The sequence below is a fragment of the Centroberyx affinis genome, unplaced genomic scaffold, assembly GCF_046629955.1.
Source record: "Centroberyx affinis isolate AG114_WGS23_722 - 3 ecotype Tasmania unplaced genomic scaffold, CSIRO-AGI_Caff_v1 ptg000786l_1, whole genome shotgun sequence".
Lineage (NCBI taxonomy): Eukaryota > Metazoa > Chordata > Actinopteri > Beryciformes > Berycidae > Centroberyx > Centroberyx affinis.
The window spans coordinates 55,928-73,822 of NW_027279393.1; the positions used below are offsets into that span (position 1 = coordinate 55,928).

General features: G+C 40.9%; 1 protein-coding gene across 2 annotated transcripts; it reads left to right on the plus strand.

The window, feature by feature from the left end:
• The first annotated feature begins 6,929 nt into the window (after positions 1 to 6,929).
• On the plus strand, positions 6,930 to 17,623 carry LOC139644788 (major histocompatibility complex class I-related gene protein-like). Of its 2 annotated transcripts, XM_071520271.1 has the most exons (8): positions 6,930 to 7,054; positions 9,534 to 9,800; positions 13,480 to 13,761; positions 13,879 to 14,184; positions 14,985 to 15,080; positions 15,367 to 15,384; positions 15,603 to 15,648; positions 15,986 to 17,623. In XM_071520271.1, exons 1-7 carry the CDS (start codon positions 7,006 to 7,008, stop codon positions 15,641 to 15,643), a joined length of 1,059 nt encoding a protein of 352 aa, XP_071376372.1. In that variant the 5' UTR covers positions 6,930 to 7,005; the 3' UTR covers positions 15,644 to 15,648; positions 15,986 to 17,623. The 2 variants fall into 2 exon arrangements, with proteins under 2 accessions (XP_071376372.1, XP_071376373.1); XM_071520272.1 differs by lacking the exon at positions 15,603 to 15,648.
• Positions 17,624 to 17,895: the final 272 nt, after the last annotated feature.

Below are 17,895 nucleotides of genomic sequence, written 5' to 3' on the forward strand. Positions count from 1 at the left end.
AGCCCACAAATTTTCTTCAGAAAAAATTTAACCTTTTCTAGTTTTACTTTGTCGTCTTTTTGTAGCGGCGGAGATTTCATCCAGTGAAGTTGTATCTCCTACCTGATCACAGTGAGTACTTCATAATGTAAACTATTCTGTGCAGATGTGCATAACTGCTGTACTGGCATAATACTCACAGATATATAAGCAGGTGCTCTACTGTAGCATTTCAGGCACAAGTCCTCAGTGGGATAAAGAGGCATCACCTGGACCTCCTGGGGATAAGTGAATATTGCTGGACTTGCTTTACGATGGATCCACCATCCTCCATTCAGGTCACAGACACCCATACACATGGTGTAGCCATCATTCTGTCAAAGGAGAAAGACTAAACCTTGCTGGAATGGGAACCAGTGAGAGAGAGGCTGATCAGAGTACATCTCAGTTCAAAGTACTGCAAACTAACCATCCTGCAGTGCTGTGCACCAACAAATAAGGCTGAAGAGGACAAAGACAACTGGTACGAACTCCAAAGCACCCCAACACAACATGCTTCAGATAACTGCAGAGGCGGCCTTAAGCATCTGGGGGGGGAGAAAAGAGAAAAAAAAGCGAGGATTCAAGTTGGTTTGCATCAATAATGGTATATTTTTGGACTTCAACTTAAATGCATTATGTGCACTTTCAGCATCATGGACAGCTCAACATAGAAACACAGTTGTCATTTTCACACCCAGCGCCCACGTTGTTTAAATAGCAAATGTACTTGCGCCCATCTTTGCGCCCATGGGCGTGTTGGTCTTAAAATGAGGTGTGGTCAGGCGCATTGTTGGCGCATTGCTATCTTGAGGCAGCGGAAAGCGATTGCGCCATTGACCAACAAAAACCTAGTCTAAAGTCTGGCGCAATATTTTCCTGCTATTTAAAAGGCGCATTATTCAGATAGTAAGATGCGTCTCTCTCTCTCTCTCAAACACACAACGTTACCATGCAAAATAGTACAATGCCTTTTCAGAATTCTAAAAAACGAGTATTGTACCAAAATACTTTTTTTTTTTCAATTTTCTCCCTGAAACATACCCACAAATTACACCAGTATGACGGGCTACAGGGCGTTGGTAGACAGATGTGAAGTCTCTCCCTCTCCTTCTCCTTTCTTCCACTGACCAACTCAGTGCAATCAAACTCCATAAGTAATTTCATACATATGATTGCATACCTTTAGAACAACAGTGTGATGAGACAGAGCTCCTGGACATGAAACGTGAGATATTCTGTCTGTGGATAAACTGAAAGATTAATTGCGCAATATTGTGCTTCTGTATTTCCATGGGACATCCGTGCGTAAAGCACATCCCCAAAAGGATTTTATGGACAGAGCTCATTATATATCTACAAATATTTCACATTTAGCAAATGTTATCCATACTGGTTATTTCCTATGATTTATAGCACTGTAAGGTAGGCTGTAGGAAACGTGACCTAAGCACTGCGTAATGGCGCATTCCAAGGATTCCACGCAGTAAATTCACAATGATTGAAAGAGCCTGCCATGTTTTTTTTTAAATATCTTGTAGTTCGTTATTGTTTTATCATTTAATTGCTCAGTTCTTTGTGCCGTTTTGGCAATGTGCCTGTAATATTTAATATACTGAAGTAATGGCAACGCCTCCGTTTCCCCTTTTGTATTTTAGAAATTCTGAATTTCTAAAATACAATATATAGGGGGAAACGGGGGTGTAGCCATTACTTCAATATATTAAATATACACAGATAGGGGTTGTTTACAATGAATTGGGCTTCGCGCTCTTTCAGCACCGTGGCATGGACAGCTCACGTCAGACCTGGAGAGCTTGTTATTCATGCACTGTTGGCCTGGTAGGATTATTTAACCCTAAATAATTGCTTATAGAGATTCTTTTAATTATGTGTATTTGCTTTAGTTTGAGAATTTACTAGTTCGTATTAGTTGACACCGTTAGTAATGTTCATAGTGAAAGAAATGACCCGCCTACCGTTTTGCTGTGAATATTGAACTGCTAACTGGTTCTAACTGCAATTAAAGCTGTTAGCTTTGAAACTGTGTCCAGTGTATTATCTTTGATTGAAGTAACCACAGCTCGCCACAATATATATACATATATATATAAAAAGTGGGTGAATTATTTAATGCTTGCATGTCAGTTGGGGGCCCTTTGGGAGGGCGGGGCCCGTTTTAGTTGAAACGGGTGAAACAGCTAAGGCCGCCACTGTACGGGGTGACAACGCGCTCACACTTGGATTGTTCTGCTGTTGTTTGCTTAGGTTACTCACTGTTTGATGAGGTTGGTTGATGATTTTCTGATGATGGAATCCAAGCGGATGATTTTATGGCAGGAGTGTGTGTGTGCTAATAATGATTGATGTATCAAAATAAAAAGGGGAAATCAACCCAAACAGTGCAGGGATCCAAGTTCAAATCAACAAATAAACAAAAAATAAATATTCGAAACAAAAAACCTTTTTCCATCATTTGTTTGTTGATCTATGTTCCTGTATGCGTGCGTGCATACAGGTCTCTTTCTGGCATTCTGCCTCCACACTCACCTGACGCTTAAAGTCCCACTGAAACGGAAGTTAGAGTGTCTTCAGCTTCTGTACTGTGACGTATTTCCCAGTGAAACGGAATATTTGAGCGGTGTACAGTTACAAGAGGGATTTAAATCAAATCCTTCGCATTTGATTGGACCGCTAAACAGTGGGCGGGGCTTAGAGTTTAGCGCGATATGGAGCTACAGAGAGAAACGGAGCTACAGAGGACTGTTGGCTCCACACACACCTCCCTCACCTGTTGTTAGATCAGGGGGAGGACAAGGGAGAGATGAATGAATTAGACCTCAGCAACATTGTTTTGGAAATGAAAACAAAGTTTTTGCCCACTGATATCCAAACACACATCTCCTCCTATCTCTCTCCATATTGCCATAGGCGGCGCCAGGGAGGGGCTTGGGTGTGCTGTAGCTATCCCTAGGATAGCCATAGCACCCCCCTAGCACCCCCAAGAAATTTCTGTGGTTTATTTAGAAATTTTAATTTTTAATGTGTGAATACTATAATGTATAATTTGAAAAATGAATGAATACATTAATAAAACAAACCGATTATTTTTAGACTAAAAAACATAAAGCCAACACAGGTGATCTGATTCGGCCAATGGGCGCAGCAAGCATTGAACTTTTGACCTTCCACTTCCTGTTAGCCAGAGGCCAGAGCGCAATTTTTTGTAGCATTAGCTAAGTTACCATGGATCGTTTTTTACTCCATAAACGTCCACGTATGGAGACTCAATCAAAACCTGGAAAGGAGAGTGATTGTGAACCTAATACAGGTGATAATAGCTCTCATGAAGGTGTAGACACAACGCTAGTCACTGACCAGGACCAAGAAAAGCCGGAGGATGGAGATGAGGAAGGGGACCTGCACCTGCCCGCGATATTTTGGTTTACCAGAAAAGTTAAGACTCTTATTTGCACTGTAATATTAAATTGCACATAATGGTAAGTGCATGATTTTTTTCCCCTCTGTTTCCTCTTATGAATTTAATGCATTTGGTGGTTGAGGCACAAATTCTGACTCCTTATAGTTATCTCTATGCGATGCTCATTCATATAACATTAGGTCTATGGAGGAACGGAATACTGTTGATTCATTAGTCGAGGTGTTGGTAACTGGCAGCATGAGTTTGTGATCTCAGAATCTGAGACTGAAATGTGCACAAACCTGTTTCTGTTTCTTGCTGCTTGTGTGTAAGCCCTGTCCGTGGCATAATTGTGTGAAATCTTATATTCAGAGAGGTGTGTTTACGTAGGCAGGCTTGTGAACCTTACATCTATATCCCATGAGCTGAATATCTCGCCTTGTGTTTAACACAGAATGACATTGTAACTGTTGTGGAGCGGGTACTGCGTATGTGCGCACTGCGCGTGTGTGTGTGTGTGCGCATGTGTACGTGTGTCGCGACCGGCACATTAATGGGAAACACAAAATTTCAGAGCACCCTCGCTGAAAAGTCGAGCAACCCCATAGCACCAGCAAAAGAAAATCTCTGGTGCCGCCACTGCATATTGCTCTGTCAGCTGCAAAGACCCAGAAACGGTGAAGTGCGGTTTTATATGACCGGTGTGGCTAGCTAGAGGTTGAAGAATGATTGATGGGTGGATGTCATGATATTATTGGTTGAAATTGGTTGGTTCATGTTTACGTAAGCACACGGCATATTTTGTATTACAGGAAGAAAACATGATTGGATTTTGATATAAGAATACAAAGAAATGGATTTTTGGCATATATTGTTAAATAGGTGCACAATATGACCGGGGATGTGATCTAAAAGGGTTAAAAATGCATTTTTCATTTCATCTCGACTTTAATTAAAGTAAACTATGCTGCCATTCACCTAGGCCAACAGTAGGGGCAGGGAGCTGGAAGTCAGTCAGAGTTGGGGGTGCTGAGAGAAAGTCTATATAATGACGTCATATTAAATGCTGCGCATCATTCATGATTTTTGTATGAATTTGAATGGCCAACATTTTACACCAGTTTTAGAACATTTTACACTACAACAGACAGCAAACTTGAACACCAACATGCTGTATGTCAAAGCAGCATAGTGCCATATTCAGCTATGGACAGTTCACACACAGAATGCAGGTTTATTCCTAATCAGAAGACGATTTATTGTTGAGTGAGCCACAGCCACGCTATACGGGTAGCAATAGAACAAGGCACTTGAACTTTATAACACACACAAACACACACACACACACACACACACACACACAGAGCAACTGAAAACATTAATAACAACTGAATTCATTGAAGACCGCACTCCAAAATGCAACTCCACACATCCTCTTGCTCTCATTCCAAGCATGTCGCACTACCAGATCTGTGACAGAAACAAGAAATAACGTAACTTACTAAATTATATAATCAATTCCAGTGGTGGAAAAAGTACTGAGATCTTTTACTTCAGTAAAAGTAGCAATACAACAATGTAAAGATACTCCATTACAAGTAAAAGTCCTGCATTCAAAATCTTACTTAAGTAAAAGTACATAAGTATTGGCAGCAAAATGTACTTAGAGTATCAAACTAAACTTACTCATTATGCAAACTGTCCCCATTTAGAGAGTTATATTTTTCATAAATTATTAGAATATGAATAGGTTTATTGACATACATGTAAGCAGCAGTCAGAAAAAAATAGTAATTTAAAACAAATTTCCTGCATTTCTACACCTAACCTCTTGGATTAAGTCAAGCAACAGCAACCCTGTATAATGTTAACCAAAAATTTAAAATTATGTTATATTACTAGATTTCAGCATTGAGGTGCTTATATTCATGATTTTGCATAGGCATACTAACCTAAAAAACCTATTATTGGGAATCATGAGAAAGTTTCAGAGGGACAGACACAGAGTCCCCCGTAACCATAGCAACTCACTCTCACTCCTGCCTGGTGCGCACGGCGCGAGAGGAGAGGGAGAGACAGACTGACTGACTGAGATTACTCTGAGCAGCATGCATGGGAATAAATTACAATATAATACATTTCTGTCTCGTCTGTCCTGCTGTCAGTGTCTCTTTTTTCGCGTCACGACGTTATCAGTTATGAATTTGTTTTTCACTGCGTGAGAAAATGGACTTGTGGCGTCACGGTCAATGCGTGAGAGTTGGCAGGCATGTGAACTCGCTTGACATTATTATGTATGAAACTGCCAATCAGATTTATTTACTTATTAACTTATCAACTTTAACCCCTGCCAACATTAATGTGAAATGGCTCCAACATTTATCACTTCATTTATTTTTTCTTTGTTTTTTTAAGTATTTAACGTGCAAATAAGATTCATTTTATTATCCGTCAGTGAGCGCAACAGGCTTACCATTGATCATGTAGAGACCTGGGACCTTTTAAGGCGGAGCAGAAAAGACACAATTTACTTAAATAATACGAGTAAAATAAAAAATAAAATAAAATGTAAAAGCAAAGGTTTGGCTGGGCAACTGAACAACGGCAACTGGTTCAAATTGACAGTGTGCGGGTGTCCGACCTTTGTCACATGTCATCCTGCTGCTTCTCTCCATTTTCAACCCTCTAATAAAGGCAAAAAATAACTTTTTTTTTTTTTTTTGATTGAGTCAACAGTAGACTAAGCTATAGCCTATAGCTGCTATAAAAAAAAATTCCATTATACAAACTTAGCATAGTCTATAGCCTAAATATAGGCTTATGTTTTGTAAGTTATGTTTTGTTACTTATATGTTGTATTTGAATCTGCTGCTCAGTTGTAGGCCTATATGTTGACTAGCCTACTGCTTGTAGTTTGATGCAATTATAACAAAAAAATTAAAAATAGAAGTCAGTGTGTTCCAGTCAGTCTGTTATTACAGAAACTTGGCAGGGATTGTTCAAAAATCAATGATGGTTTTATTGGTTGTAATTTATAGGCTCCACCTGCTGGTACACCATGAAGTCACCACTAAAGAAGTCTCCACCACCAAAGATTTTCTGTTGTCCAGGAAGAAAAAGACATTTTGATAGAAAAGTAGCCTAACATAAAATCTTTGTAATTGCTTGACATTAACTGTCAAATAGGTTTATGGTATGATAGATTGAGATTTTTTTTTAAAATGCAGTGTGACTTTGTGTGTGATACCACATCTTTGCTTAATCCTCCTAGTGTGAGAATATTTACGACTGAGAGACAAAAACAATCTGCAAAATCTGTCGTTATGTGTGTGAAGTAATGTCTTCTCTCCCTAGCCTGTAGTTTCACTTTCATATAACAACCTCAGCTCTTCAACTCAGCCTAGTAACCCATGATGTAACAGTCTTTTCTGAATTTCTATTGGATGGAATTGGACTCTTGACTGTGAGGCTGACTGTGTAACGTCTGCAGACAGGAGGGAAAGTTTCAACCAGCGGACGATTTATTCATTATTTTAAAATGTAGTCTACTTCTTTATCAAAGCAAGATGAAGGAGATTATTTTGTTGCTCCTCTTCTGTCATGTTGCATCTCCAGGTAAGATCACATTTAAAATCTTTCCTTTGTAGTTGTTGTAACTGCAATTTGATTTCGTTACTGCCTAGGCTGATATCACATCAGACTTTGTTGAGTTAGGCTAAGTGTTGGTTAAACCGAGAATAGTAGTGCGACTCGCCCTCTGGAAACTCCCGAAACTCGTGTACAAACTTTTAAACTAACCGTTGTCGATGTCAAATGAAGACAGATTCAACAACTGCATGGCTGATTTCTTGCCTCAAATGTTTTCAGATACACATTTCGGTGAACCGTTTTCGTAATATAAGAGGAAGTTTCTAAACGAGCCGCCATGTTTTTCCAGTTTGAAATTCGGGGCTGCGGTCGAATAGTCAAAAAAATACCTCCTAACTCCTATTCCTAACCACTTTTCCTTGACCTCGTTGGAAAACGTCATGAGGTAAGGAAAGATGTGAAGGAGAATTCATAAGGACTTAGGAAAAGACAACCGCGGTGCTTAGAGAATCCGACTGCACTTACACTAGACTACGTAATTATGCGACGGCGGATGTTAATGACGTGGGTCTGCCGTGTGAAACTACAATGCTCCGATGATGGACTACTAAAAGCGCATCTTATGGCCCTTTTCCACTGCATGGTACCGGCTCGACTCGACTCGACTCTACTCGCCTTTTTTGGTTTTCCACTGGCCAAGTACCAGGTACCATATTACCTAGTACCTGGTACTTTTTTTCGTAGCACCTCCGTCGAGGTTCCAAGCGAGCTGAGGCGAGCTGAGGCGATACCAAAAAGTGACGTAAAAACACTGCAGACCACTGATTGGTCAGAGAATCGTCATCGCGACACGGGATGTATATGCCAACGTTAGCTACCAGGCTAGCTTACCCTCTTGCTTCGCCTTGAGCAGCCAGAGAGCAGTCTGCTGTCTCGCTGCCTTCAGCCTCTTCTGAAATAAAAATCTGTCTCCTTGCTGTGACTTAACAGCCACATACCGAGAATCAAGAACACCATCGCTTCGATATCCTCCATAGTAGCTGTGTGTCGAGTTTCATGCAGCGTCGCAGCGTCGCTATGACGACCAGTTTGGGGGGTGGGGCACATTGAGGGGGTACTATCTGCAGTGGAAAACCAAAGTGGTACTACCAAAAGCGAGTAGAGTCGAGTTGAGTCGAGGCGAGTTGAGCCGGTACTATGCAGTGGAAAAGCGGCATTAGATACTTGGCCCCGTGTGTTCTTACCGTGATGTTTCATGCAGGCTGTATAAACGTGGACAACCCGGTGAAAAATATTGCTTCATCACCAAGGTTGGAATTGAAATAAAAAAGGAATATAGGCTACCAGTCACAAAAGTGAAACAAAATGGTTGTCACATTGAGAATGGTTGCTCACGCTCACCCTCCTGTCCACTCATATTTATCCTTATTCATTTTATGAATCCCAATTAGTATGATTGTATGAAAATAACTGTTAAATTCATGCAAGATAGGCACAACATGTTAGGCCTACAAATCTACTACTGTACACATCATCATTCTTAAGTTTCAAACATGTTGAATTAAAAACATCATCTGGCTAAAAACGTCTCATATCCCTTTTTCTTGAAAGACAGACTTCTGTGTTATGGTCGATATGCTGATTATGATCTGATTATAAGCCTATGCATATAATAGCTTAAGAACCACCACACAACTCAGTAAACACCTTGAAATGTTGACTTTATTGTGCTTTGAATTTGTTATGGCTGATACAGGCCTTTATTACAGTAAGGCAAGGGTTTCAGCATCTGTGCAAAAATTAATGAATGATATTCCTAAAGGCTGCAATACAACAACACTCAGAATGAAGAAATAACTAATGCAAACTGATCAGAGGTTACGCTACAACGTTAACTTCACAGCGTTACAGCAACGTAAAGTTTATAGTTCGCCTATGGGTTTAACATGTTGTTGAAAGTTCAAAACATATTAGCAAGTTATGGCAGAAGATGGAAAATGCTTAATAAGCAATGGTAACTTGCATGTTGATCTGCGTCTCTTGTCGGTCATGATCGTTTGTTTTCATGAACGGCCGAATGGTGCGTCGCAAGGAATTGTGGGGCGGCATTATCTCCTTTCCTTTCGTAAAGGATGGTCCAGTGTATCCTATGCTAAAGGAGATAAGTAAGGAAGCATTGAAGCACATTTCCTTAGCATTTAGAGAATTCAAACAGCTCTTATCATGGTTGCCACTTAGGTACTTGCGGGTAATTTCACTCAGTTAGGAACCTTCCTAAGCAAAAAGACTATTCGACCGCAACCCGGGGCAGAAACACCATGACAGTGCAAACAACACGATATCACGTACACCACCATAACTGTGTAGGTCTTGACGCCACTTATCGCGTGACTTCCAACAATGGGTAGGTCGGTCAGTCAATCCATCAGTTAGCTACTTTCTAAACCGGCCCGGCAAAAATGTAAATGAAAACCTGAGTTTCTTATGTTAACTGTTTGTCTCACAGTGACTCACTCCCTGAAGTTTGTACACACTGGATCCACTGAAGTCCCAAACTTCCCAGAGTTTGTGGCTGTTGCGTTGGTTGATGGAGTTCAGATTGGTCACTATGACAGCAACACCAAGAGAACAGAATCCAAACCGGACTGGATGAACAAATTCATAGCAGATTATCCAGAGCACTTGGAGTGGCACACTGTGAGATGTTTGGATGCCCAGCAGTTCTTCAAAGACGAACTTCAGTCTCTGAAGCAGCGCTTCAACCAAACTGGAGGTTTGTTTGTGTTTCACTTTATTCTGCTGAAATGTTTTTCATCCTGGTTTGTTGTAAAATAGCACAGAGAAGTAGCTTCCATCATACACACACACACACACACACACACACACACACACACACACACACACACAGAGACGATGACTGGATGCTAGTCTGCTGTACTGCTACAATGTTTCTGTCCATCCCATAATAACCAACAGAGGTTATTAATAGTTCATCTCCAATAGATTAGTTTAGCATAATTTATAATAAAAAAAAAACATAATAACTCTACTGTAGAAACCTGTTTATCACAACAGTTTCACAACACACAGCTGATAGAATAACATTACTGCCTGGTTTCTCAATCTACGGAGCAGGACTGTAAACTGGACACAGGCTGCTTCTGCTGGGTCCCATATGACAGTTAGCAGTATGTTTTAATAAACCTGCTGACAGGACAAGATGTTCAATTTCTCATCCAGGTCACAGGTTGAAAAAGTTCAACACCCAACTCTGCTGTGTCCATCCCATAATACATATATAGTAGAACTACAGATTAGATTATATTAACTCCACTGTACTGACCACAGTGTGTTGGTCCATCCCATAATAAATCTCCAGCAGTAGAAACACATTAGATGATAATAACTCTACTGACCACAGTGCAGTGTGTTGGTCCGTCCCAGTAGGCGGCACCAAGCCAACATCTGCAGGTGGAAATAGTTGTTGGTTGTATGGAATGATTGATGGATGGATGGACCAATCAGGACAGACAGACTGCCTCCCAGTCTCCATAATTGTCCTGCTGGTCTCTGCCTTATTCTGACCAGTTGTAGTAACACACTACTGAACAGACTCAGGGTGCATTCCATTTGGCCAAAATGCGTCCTCTCCTCCGTCCTCGCGGCCTCGTCTCCTCGCTGACTCGGCATCCAAAAATGAGCCGCCATCATGAAGGACGTTCCAATTGGTCAAAAAACGCATGAAGGATCCTTCATGTCTCCTCGGGTGCATTGTCTTGTGTCTCCTCCTCCGTCCTCGCGACCTCGTCTCCTCGCTGACCCGGCATCCAAAAATGAGCCGCCATCATTAAGGATGTTCCAATTGGTTAAAAGACACATGAAGGATCCTTCAAGTATCCTCGCCTCCGTCCTCCAATAAGGCGTGTTCGGAGGATACTCAGGTGTATCCTCGATGCGGAAATAATGAGTGAAGTCAATTAACTATTGGCACGTGCGGATATAAGCCCGCCTCCATCCCATCAGAAAACGTGCGGACATTGGCAGAAAAAAAATCCACAGGTGTAAGTAGCTAACCTGACTTGCCAGATGATTCCGCGAATCCAGCTGCCTCGCAAGGTAAGTAAGTAGCACCAACTTGTTATATATTTTTCAAACAGAAATAGCAGAGGTTTTAAATGTTAGCCTAACATTTGTTAATGAAGGGGTATACTTAAATGTTCATATACTGACAGATCTGCTGTAGTTGTAGGATGTCAAACTTTTCCCAAATAGGCATCAGTAAATTATTTTAAGGCTTGAATGTGATATAGGGACAGAGGAGACGGCCAGCTGATCCTCCAGCGCATAGTGGGGTGAGTGGGGGGCAAGTAACGTGAATTTTATAGGCTATGGAGTTATTTTATAGGATTTATCATTAATATGAATGACATTCCATGGTCTAATAAGCCTAAATGAAATCCGTTCATTAGGACATATAGAAATAGCCTATAAATGCACACATGCGTCTCTTTTACCATGCGCGTCTCTTTCTAATAGGACCTCAAGTCACCAGCAACGGGCTCTGGGTCTGAGGATGGGGAGCAAACGGCTGCAGCTGGCCCCGGTTCTCCCTCATGCATGAGGCTATCGGCGGGAGGCCGTCGGCGCTCCCTCCCGCTTTAACAGACTCATGTGGAGGACCAGCAGCCGGAGTCAGCCGCTGTGCGCTCCCCATCCAGCCCCGATCCCAGTCCCCCTGACGAGCAACCGGGGCCATCAGATGCTGCTGCCCGCTCCCATGTGTGACCTCCGCGGCTTCCTCGGGTCCCCCGGCAGCCAAGAGGCGAAGAGGAGAGGGAGCTGCTGGGGTTTCTCCGGGAAGTGACCGAGGACGCACGGGCTGAGCAGCAGACGGAGCGATTTTCAACTATATTAGAGACAGTTTTATTTTATTTTTTTAATGTAAAAAAATAAATAAAATGCAAATTTCTCTGCCTTTTAGGCGTAGCCTACCTCTGTTTCCATTCTCACCATATTCATAACCTTGGTCACGGTGCGTAATGACCGTTGCCATGACAGCACATATTTTCATCATGAAGGCCGGTATGTTTGTCTTTTGCTGGAATCACTTCTGTGTCTTCTCTGGATCACCAGCTGGTTTGCTGCGTTTGTTTGATGTGTCTCTCATTCAGTATTCATCATGCTTATGAATTGTGTTTGTGTGTGTTGCCATGGAATTTCTCTTCTGGAGAATAAATTCTTACTAAACATTAACAGCATTTCCTTGTTTTAAATCGCACATTTTGCTCTTACAGCTAGATCTATGGTTATTTGGGAATTGTATTTATTTATTTAGGAATAAAAAGAAAGCACTTTGGTTCATTGCCAGTAAGTGTCAAACAGCCCACATGATCGTTGTCTAATCCAAGTCGCATAAAGGATAAAAGTTGGACAATTTGTACAGCACCTTTCTTATCAGTGCTGCAAAGTGCTTCACAAAATTAAAATGTAGCATACAGCAAACAGAATAACAAAAAAACTGAATAAAAACAGAAACAGAAACGCTTTTTAGGCATTAGGGATTTTTTGTTCTACCTTTATTGAGGTAGAAAAGGCCCACTAGAGGCTGGCATAATTTAGATGAATTAAACATTAATCTGAACTTTGTTAAACGTTTTTATGTGGATAAAACATGAGCCTTAGAATAATTTAGACAGCTGTCATCCTGAGCGGGACGAGCCTCAACGCAACGCTTCACACGTCAGTTCAATATGGCGGAGTGAAGACGTTCCAATTGACAAGCCAGGTTCACTCGCCTCCTCGCATCTTCTCCTCGTTTCCTCCGTGACCTTTGACCGAGGAGTCGAGGAAGAGACGCGAGGCGAGGAGACGAGGAGAAATCGTTACCAAATGGAATGCACCCTCACTGTCCTGGCTGACCAGGTCTAGCCTAGTGACTAATCCTAGGCTGAAACTCTCCTTCAGTGGAAGCTTCTAGACCAGCCTCAGGACAGTCTAGTGAGCTTCTGTAGTTTCTCCTAGGAAGAGGATATTGTGGGACTGATCCACTGGCTGCAGGGTTTCAGTGGATGTGATGTTAACTCCAGGATCAGGTTCAGTGTGTGTCGGCTAGTCAGGACTCCACCTCAGTATGTGTGTGTGTGTGTGTGTGTGTGTGTGTGTCTGTTGGTCTCTGTGGTAAAGAGAGGATACTGACTGTGTTAGGATCTCACTCTGTTTTACAGCAGTCTCTGCCTCTCTGTCTCTCTCTGAGCCGTCCACACTGTCCACATTATGTTTGGCTGTGAGCGGCTTCCATCCAGCCAGTAACAGCAGTAGGTGTAGATCCTCTGTTTTGGTGTCTGTGGATCAGTGTGTCTCTGTGGTAAAGATGTGATATCAACCACTGATAGTTGACTGCGCTAGGATCTCACTCTGGTTTACTTCAGTCTCTGTCTCTGTCTCTCTCTCAGGTGTCCACACCTACCAGAGGACATTTGGCTGTGAATGGGATGATGAGACTGGGGATTATGTTAATGGTTTTAATCAGCATGGTTATGATGGAGAAGACTGGCTGGTATTGGACCTGAAGACACTGACATGGATCGCTCCAACACCGCAGGCTGTCATCACCAAACAGAACTGGAACAGTAACAATGCTAGATTAGCATACAGGAAGTACTTCTTGTCCCAGGTTTGCATTGACTTGCTGAAGAAGTATGTGCACTATGGGAAGAGCACTCTGCAGAGAACAGGTAGAGTCACATGACCTGATGTAGTTTCATGGACACAACAATGTTCATCTGTCTCTTCTGTTTCTAATGTTCTCTCTCTCTCTCTCTCTCTCTCTCTCTCTCTCTCTCTCTCTCTAGTGCTTCCCTCTGTGTCTCTCCTCCAGAAGTCTCCCTCCTCTCCAGTCAGCTGCCACGCTACAGGTTTCTACCCTGACAAAGGCATGTTGTTCTGGACTAGAGATGGAGAGGAGCTTCAGGACCTCATGGACCAGGGAGAGATCCTCCCCAACCACGATGGAACCTTCCAGAGGAGCGTTCAGCTGGACGTTTCATCAGTCAAACCTGAAGACTGGGGGAAGTACGAGTGTGTGTTTCAGCTCTCTGGTGTCAAGGAGGACATCGTCACCAAACTGGACCCAGCTGTGATCAAGACCAACAACCGGGGTAAGACTGGGATCAGAGCCGATGGAGGAGGAGAGACATTTAGTTTACTTCTTACACCTGACTTGCAATTCATGAATGGCTGAATGAATGAATGTATTGGACAATATCATAAAAGAAGAAAAAGACACTCAAACACTGAGTATAGTTCTTGTTCATGAGTGCACATTTGAAACCTCCTAGACCTTTAATTGTCTTAATATTACTTGGCATCCTATTCCACAGACTTACTGCTGCATATAAAAAAAGTTTCCTTTCCCAGGTTAGTCTTAAATCTGGGATGAACAAAATCTGTGGAGCTCCCTCTAGTGGAGTAGCTATGAATACATTTTGTTTTTGTTGTACTTGGTTTGTCTGGTTGTTGTTTATTTGTTGTCATTTTAGTTTCTGTCATCCAGTTCAGTTTGTTTTTTGTCAGTCATATTGATATTTTGTTTTTGTTTCTTTTGAGATCAGAAGTTTCCATAAGAAGTTTTTGTCAGTTTTATATATCCAAATGAAAAGATTAAATTAAACTTTTGAAAAGATTTTATATATGGTATCTATTACAAGTTCCAGCCTATGTTTCTATGCCCCCTATGGTGTTCCAATCAGACAGTTTTTAACTCCATGAGAATATTGAAGGAAACCAAACGTGCCGGTCGGTTCACTAAAACACATTAGGTGTCTCTCTTGTTTGTCTGATTCACATGACCTCCTCTCTATACTTAAAATACTGAAGTGGAACAAAAACATAATGTGATCCATCCAGTGTTATGTGACAAAGTCTGAATGCTCTGTTTTGGTTCCATGTTCTCCTTCAGGGATCAATACTGCTCTTGTCATTGGAGTCGTTGGACTGCTGCTCCTCCTGGTGATCTGCATCGCTGGAGTCTTCATCTGCAGAAGGAACAATAATGGTGAGGGACGAACAGTTTTTTTTACTCATCATGAAGCCATTTTTACTCCACTATTGGATTTTAGCACACATGCTTGTGACAGTCTTAATATATAGTTAATGTGTGGTGCTTCTGGTAATGCAAAGTCCATAAAATATAAATATTATCTTAACAGAAACATTTAGTTGACATATCTAGTAATAGTAATGCATATATGTAACTTAATTTTCTCTTTATGTTTCCTTTCATGAATCTTAAATCATAATCTGTCATTGAGTAATAATGTAACCTCTTGTCTGTATTTCAGGGTTCAGACCTGCTAACAGTAAGTTTTCTTCCTTAAAAAATATATTAATTTTTTTTGGCATGTACTGTACTGTAATGTGTAATATTATAATATCTGTTGCTTCCATGGTTTGTACTTAAAAGACAAGGCAGACGGCCAGGCATTAGTAATCAATCACTAATCTCTCATGTACAGTTCTGTTTCTTATAATATTGCTGTTCATTTCAAATAAAACATTTTTTGTCGTCTTTTTGTAGCTTTGGAGACTTCATCTGCCAAAGCTGCATCTTCTACCTGATCACAGTGAGTACTTCATCATGTAAACTATTCTGTGCAGATGTGCATAACTGCTGTACTGGCATAATACTCACAGATATATAAGCAGTTACTCTATCTTTACTAAATCATTGATTCCCTTTAGACGAAAACACAATTTAGAGTTGTAATTCACATCCACCTGCTGGTGAGGATTCAAAAAGTCATTCTGATAAAACATTTTCTCACTCAGTGTTACAATGTAATTATACAGAAAACACTCGGCATTGATTTTTTATCCTCATTCTGATGTACAAAAAAGCAGATTGAGTTCAATATTTCACCTTGTCTGTCTGTTAATCTGTCTGTTAATCTGTCTTGACAGGCGATGAGTGGAGATAAGAAGAGGATGATGAACTCCAATAAATTACTGAGGCATCAAGATAAATTGCAGCAGTTGTTTCTAATTTGCAACAAAAGTGCACATTAACAAAACTTGTTGAGATTTTAAGTCATAGGATCTAGGATAGGGTCATAGGATAGGGCCCAGAAGCTGTCAGGGGCCCATGTAGGAAGGTGATTTTTTGCTGCTTTACTGCCCTCACGCACATTGACCTTTTCACGCAGTCTTCCAAGTAACCGTTCAAGGATATCACTACTGGTGATTGTGATAGCTATATATACCACCTTCCCACATGGTGTATAACACTACGTTACACGGTTTTGAGTCATAGCCTATTTTTATGTGTTTTTATTTGCCCTTATCGGGACTTTAAGGGCTCCTTAGTTTTATTTCTTTTACAGAAATATCTATTATTATTTATTGATTGTTATCTTCTGCACCGTTTTTATGCTCTGTGTCACTTGTATCACTCTATTTGTCTATTTGGGTTTTTTTTCGTATTTGGTGAATTGGATTTTGGTCTTCATTAGGGAATTACAGCAGTCAGATATTGTGTGTAGATGTTCTGCTCTATTCCAGTTTGAATTGATTGTGTGTGTGAGTGTGTGAGAGGGGGGGGGTGTCTGTGTTGGGGGAAATTTTGGATTTGCAGTATGGCATCTTCCTTGTTAGTGTAACAAAAAAGGGTTTGATAAAAGAATAAAATGTTTCTGAAAACCTAATTTAGAGTTGTTTTTGTGTTGATATGTGTGTTGTGTATTTGTGGATCATAGTTGTTTTATAACCTATAAAAGGATCATAGGATCTGTCAGAAAGTTATTGGACAAATCAAATTGTTAAAATTTGCGTTGATTTACTTATCAAAGATGAATATTTCTGGTTGTTTCTTGGATCATTTTTCTGCATTTGTGCTTCACCCCTGCCTCCATACTGTATTGGTGCTACTATTAAATGCAGGTTGTTTTCTCTTAACTGAGTGACAGTCAGAACTGGCAGCAGCATCACTGTACAGGTAAATCCTCCTCTGTAGGAGTAACAACATCAGCAGAGTACTGATGCTGCTGTACAGCTGTTTCTGCAGAGCTTTTGTGGAGAGGGATTACTACAGCAGCTACCAGAGACCAAACACATGATGAGAGAACAAACAGAGAGGACACTGGCGTAAATATCCACGGGGCCCAGAAGCTGTCAGGGGCCCATGTAGGAAGGTGATTTTTTGCTGCTTTACTGCCCTCACGCACATTGACCGTTTCACGCAGTCTTCCAAGTAACCGTTCAAGGATATCACTACTGGTGATTGTGATAGCTATATATACCACCTTCCCACCTTGTGTATAACACTTATGGTTTTGAGTCATAGCCTATTTTTATGTGTTTTTATTTGCTCTTATCGGGACTTTAGGGGCTCCGTAGTTTCATTTCTTTTACAGAAATATCTATTATCATTTATTGATTGTTATCTTCTGCACCGCTTTTATGCTCTGTGTTACTTGTATCTATTTGGGGTTTTTTTTCGTATTTGGTGAATTGGATTTTGGTCTTCATTATGGAATTACAGCAGTCAGATATTGTGTGTAGATGTTCTACTCTATTCCAGTTTGAATTGATTGTGTGTGTGTGTGTGTGGGGGGGGGGGGGGGTCTGTGTTGGGGGAAATTTTGGATTTGCAGTATGGCATCTTCCTTGTTAGTGTAACAAAAAAGGGTTTGATAAAAGAATAAAATGTTTCTGAAAACCTAATTTAGAGTTGTTTTTGTGTTGATATGTGTGTTGTGTATTTGTGGATCATAGTTGTTTTATAACCTATAAAAGATTGTTCAGGCATTCATATGACAAAGAATATTGTGCAAAAGGTCTTTTTATATATTACAGTCGATAGTGAGCACGTTAAT

Bases quoted from the DNA above. Each gene is read 5' to 3' on its own strand.
- LOC139644788 (XM_071520271.1), top strand. From the start codon at position 7,006: ATGAAGGAGATTATTTTGTTGCTCCTCTTCTGTCATGTTGCATCTCCA. The intron at 9,801-13,479 runs GTTTGTTTGTGT...TCTCTCTCTCAG, and splicing joins GCGCTTCAACCAAACTGGAG to GTGTCCACACCTACCAGAGG. The intron at 14,185-14,984 runs GTAAGACTGGGA...GTTCTCCTTCAG, and splicing joins GATCAAGACCAACAACCGGG to GGATCAATACTGCTCTTGTC.